This window comes from Puntigrus tetrazona, chromosome 24, assembly GCF_018831695.1.
Source record: "Puntigrus tetrazona isolate hp1 chromosome 24, ASM1883169v1, whole genome shotgun sequence".
Classification (NCBI taxonomy): domain Eukaryota; kingdom Metazoa; phylum Chordata; class Actinopteri; order Cypriniformes; family Cyprinidae; genus Puntigrus; species Puntigrus tetrazona.
This window is the reverse complement of record NC_056722.1, coordinates 5,630,929-5,635,928: the sequence shown is the minus strand read 5'-3', so window position 1 is coordinate 5,635,928 and position 5,000 is coordinate 5,630,929. Positions and strand designations below refer to the sequence as shown.

Sequence of the window (5,000 nt, the reverse complement as noted above, 5' to 3'; positions counted from 1 at the left end):
TATAATAAAAATAAATAAAAATATATAATATTATTTATTATATAAATATATAATATAATAAAAATAAAAATATAATAAATGTAATAAAAACTATAACAGTGATAAAAATGTGCATATCATAAAAATGACACACACAAAAAAATAATCTAATGTGCTGGACTTTAAAAAAAAAAAAAAAGATACTTAAAATAAAATTATAAAAATGCAAAATCAAAAGCTACTTAATTTTCATAGATACTATAATGGAAATATTGATAAGAAATGAATGAAAATTACAGAACACAAGTAATATTAAAGTAATATAAAAAAAAAAAAAAAAAAAAATGTTTTAATAAATACTACAAAAAAAAAAACAAAAACAACAGAACTACCAAAATCAAACTAGCATCAGACTAGCATCACTGCGACCCGTTACCCAGCATGCACCGCTCACCTCGCCGTGCTCCAGCGGTACCAGCCGTGAGTAGTAGGACGTACAGATGACCTCGTCGTCTCTCTTGTATGTGGGCGGCCCGAGGCGGGGCGTGATGTTGTACCGGGTCAGACACTCGGTGTCGCTGATGGCGTAGTACTGCCACGGCTGGAAGTCCACTCCGTCCAGAGAACGCTCCAGGATCCAGTTCCCGGGTCGAGGGGAGTTCGCCGCTTTGATGATGATGTAAGCCACCTGGAAGACCTGCAGGACCAGCGACGGCGTTAATATATCAATAACTAAAACCATGACAACATGATCGCTCCATGAACGGAAAAAAAAAATCAAATAAAACTTTTTATTTACAATATTGCTAAACAACATTGCTAATTTTCTGTTTAAGTACTAAAATAAATAAAACTGCAATTAAAAATTTATAGCAATAAAAATAAATAAAATAAAGACAAAATAAAAATATAACATGTTGAAAGAAAACTAAATCATTAAAATTAAAATAAAAACTCATTTCAAATATTAAAACTACATAGAAAAAAATACAAACGATGAAACAAAATTTAAAAAATCTTTAAATTAAATATGAAAAAAATTACAAAACAAACAATAAAATAATTTAAACTCATATTAGATACTTGGTATTGATACAACTGAGGGTGCAAAAAACAAAATCAAGTTGCAGATTACTAATCAAAACCCTTACTCCAAGTTTTTAAGTTATATCAATTTCATAATTATGCTTTAGTATGTCATACTTTGTCGTACAAACCTTTGACTTTTAATGTTGTAACGTGGTAGAAATACAGTGTCTTTCATAGGAAATGAAATTAAAGCAGAAATGTAAAAAATTCTTATAAACAAACTAATAAAAAAAAAAACTAAACTTGAACAAATATAAAATAAAAAAATAAAATTGCAAAAAAATATGAATAAAAGCCATACTAGTATAAAACAACCCCAATAACTAAATAAAGCATTTGTAATGTGAGGTCTGTGTGTGTTTCCTGGATGCTTAGCAATGTACAGACGAGGACACACACAAACACACGTCTCTGAACGTAATGACAGACTCGGTCTTCGTGTATTTGATCTGAGTTCAGGAGATCTCCGGAGTCCCCGAGTGAAGACGGCAGCGGACGGAAACGAATGATCACAGGAGGATCTCTCACTGAAGATCAGAGCAACGTTCACTTTCCTACAGCCGTCATAACCACAGCTTACGCTACATTATGGGATGGTTGCTAGGGAAAACAACAACTGCTGCATTTTAATAAGGACAGAAGCAGATATGTTGATTTCTTCAATAAGTCAACATGACATCGTTCACTACTTCCCTACATAATGTGGACGTACTGTACAATGAGAAACATCTATCATAGCTTTATCGTTTTAAATCAGGCATTCATTTTAATTGTAGCTAGGTTTCAGTATTTTTTTAAATTTTAGTTAAATATGAAATAAGAAAATCTGAAATCTCACTTTGCTTTTATTTTTGCATTTGCTTTAATTTTTAAATATTTTAGTTAATTAATTTCAAGTTACTAATTTAAATTTTTTTTAGGTTTCATTATTTTGTTAACACTTCATTTTAGTTAAAAAAAATGCATTTATTTTAACTATTAAAATAAATTAAATATTTTATTATTTTAATATCAACTTAATTTCAAGTTACTCATTTTATTTTTTACGTTTTAGTATTTTATTAACATTTTTAATTTTAGTTAAATTAAATAGAAAATCAAAAACGCATTTATTTTCATTTTTAAATATTTTATTACTTTAGTTAATATCAACTTAATTTCAAGTGATGAAAAAGCTTTTACGGTTTTAGTTTTAGTCATATATCATAACCCTGGTACTTCAAGTAAATATTTTATGTCAAAGTGGTTCAACTAATACTTGTATGAGTTTTGGAAAATCTGCAAAAAATCTAAATATTTACAAAATCACCTATAAAGTTTTTATCAATGCATGTTACTAATCATAATATCTTTACCTAATATCCTATTGATTTTTGAAGTGAACTATTATAACCCTGTTACTTATCAGATTACACACTGTCAAAAACATTGGCAATCAGAGTTTTTTGGAGAATTCTTAGTTCATATCAAAGCTTTATCACGAGTCTAAACTTCACATTAGACAAAATAATCATTGTTTTCTGTGACATCAATTCCTGAAACAAAAAAATAACACACTGTGTCGTCTGGACAAACTCAAGGACGCCTGGAAAACTCAAATCAGCAACAGACTGAATGACTTCCACAGAAAACACATCACTTGTTACTATTGGGTCTTTTTTGATGAGCGAAATCCCACCAGATGCACATATTCAAGACGAACACGCAGCATCAGAGGAAATCAGCCCTTCTTCATGATCCCGTTAACACAAGCTGACCAAACAAACGCAAGCCATTTGGGGCCCGTTATCGCCTGTGGCCCCCAGACAGCATAAACACACACCGTCTGCTGTCCAAACACCTCTGGAGGAGCTTCAGCAGCTGTGTTGGTGCTCACACACACACACACACGCACAGAAAACAAGACTTTATGTGTGTGAATAACCAGAAAATCGTATGCTATTTCTACAGTTTTAGTCTTTCTTTTGCATCTTTCTTTTCTCTTTTGCTCCATTTGGTGAGTAATGTTCAGGTGGTAAGTGCTCAGCTATGTCTTGAGGTCTCTGGAAAGAGCTCACCTGAGCTCCAGCGGCCCGCCCGTCCCCTCCAGGTGTGTGTGTGTGTGTGTGAAGGGGCCCATTAGCATGTGTAATCCTGCACTGATGGCCTGGGGCCCCGTTGGGGTCGGCCCTGCTTTATGTGTGTGTTCCCTCCCCCCCGCGGCCCTCAGTGAACGCAGACAAAGGCCTGACTCATCCTCGCTCCAGACGACCGCAGAAAAACCCACAAACTCCAGAATCGGTGCCACGCCGGCGGATTATTCAGAGATTCAGACGCCGGGGAACTCTGTGCTTACTCAGATTTCTGAGGGGCACTTTAGATGTTCATACACGAAAAAAATAAAGCAATGATGATTTTGCAGATAGATTAAATCTCCCAAAAAGTGTCTGCTACGGTATTTACAGTTATTATATATTTAATTAATCAAAAACCCAAATCTTTTTTTCAGTTAGTTATGTCTTACCCAAATGGATGTACTAAAATTACTTAAACTGAATTAAAAATGTATAAAAACTACAAAGTAAAACCTAAAAAAAAACATATACACACATATATAATGATACATATGTTTTATATATATTACATATAACATTTTGTTCTGTTTTATATTGCATGCTTTATATGTCTTGCTGTATATATTTTTTACTATTTAGTTTGCTGTTTTTGCATTTTAGTTTTAGTTAATAATTTTAAAATGGCTGTATAGTATTTATTAGTGGCGTCAAATGATTAATCGCATCCAAAATAAATGTTTTTGTTCACATAATATATGTGTATTTATTATGGATATATAAATACACACACGTATGCATGTATTTAAGAACAATACGATAACAATACGATATACGACAATACGATAACATACATACATACATACATACATATATATATATATATATATATATATATATATATATACACAAATATATCATGTACACAAAAAAAATTTATTTTGGATGCGATTAATCAGCTATTATTTACTGTAAATGCTGCCTGAAGAAATCTCAGAAACAAAATACATGTAATTGTTTTCTATTTCATTTTACTCCAGTTTATTACAGTGTGTGTGTGTGTGTGTGTGTGTGTGTGTTAGTGGCTCGTGTGGAATAGTTGAGAGTGTTATCAGAGCTGAAATGCAGCGGATTGTTTCTAGTTTTAGGATTAGTGTGTCTCCCGACCTCTCTAGACAAACACACACTTGTGTTCGGCGGCCCCCGAGGGGCTCCGAGGGCTCCTGGACACCTCCTCACCGCTCCTCCATTCACACACGCAGGAAACAAGCAGCTAGCGTACAATTAGCACAGCATTCATCTTAGAGACAATCACAGAGGAGGAGGGGAGCGTAAAAACAGCTTCATCTCACTGGAAACGGCCCTCCGCTGAGATTAAACCAGGTCTGCTGCACTAAATACACTAAATAACACACAAACTGAGACGCCTTCCTTATCCTTCAAGTTATTGATCTGTAGCAGCTGAAGAGAGAGAGGTAGAGTTGGGCGAAGCGATCAAAATATTATCGCTACAGTATTTCCACATCATACGATGTTGATATTCATTGAGGAAAGGAAGGAAAGGCTTTAAAGATGTCTGTCGGTGCTTGAGAGAGCAGAGAAACATGTCTGCTCGTAATTAAACTCCGTTTAGGGTGCTATAAAAGTTTTATTTTGGTTAAATTCATAATTTCCCTAAATTGTATTTTTTTTGTTTTGTGATTTCATGCAGTTTTTGTATCAAAAAAAAAGGGCGTCTAGTGAAATGAACTGACAAAGCTTTCACAGCTTTTTACAAATGTAATCAAACTAAAATAATTTAGGCTACATCACAACATTGTTTTTTTTGTTAAATAAGATGCCACAACAAACACACACACACACACACACACTTTAAGAATT

At 33.5% G+C, this 5,000-nt stretch overlaps 1 protein-coding gene across 1 annotated transcript in view; it reads right to left on the bottom strand.

Annotated features, from left to right (window-relative positions):
• The window catches only part of lama1 (laminin, alpha 1), a 45,851-nt gene that overhangs the window by 34,010 nt on the left and 6,841 nt on the right, over positions 1–5,000 (bottom strand). Inside the window, exon 4 of the mRNA XM_043225649.1 lies at positions 434–676. Coding sequence (XP_043081584.1) covers positions 434–676 — 243 coding nt within the window. The remainder of the gene's footprint in view (positions 1–433; positions 677–5,000) is intronic.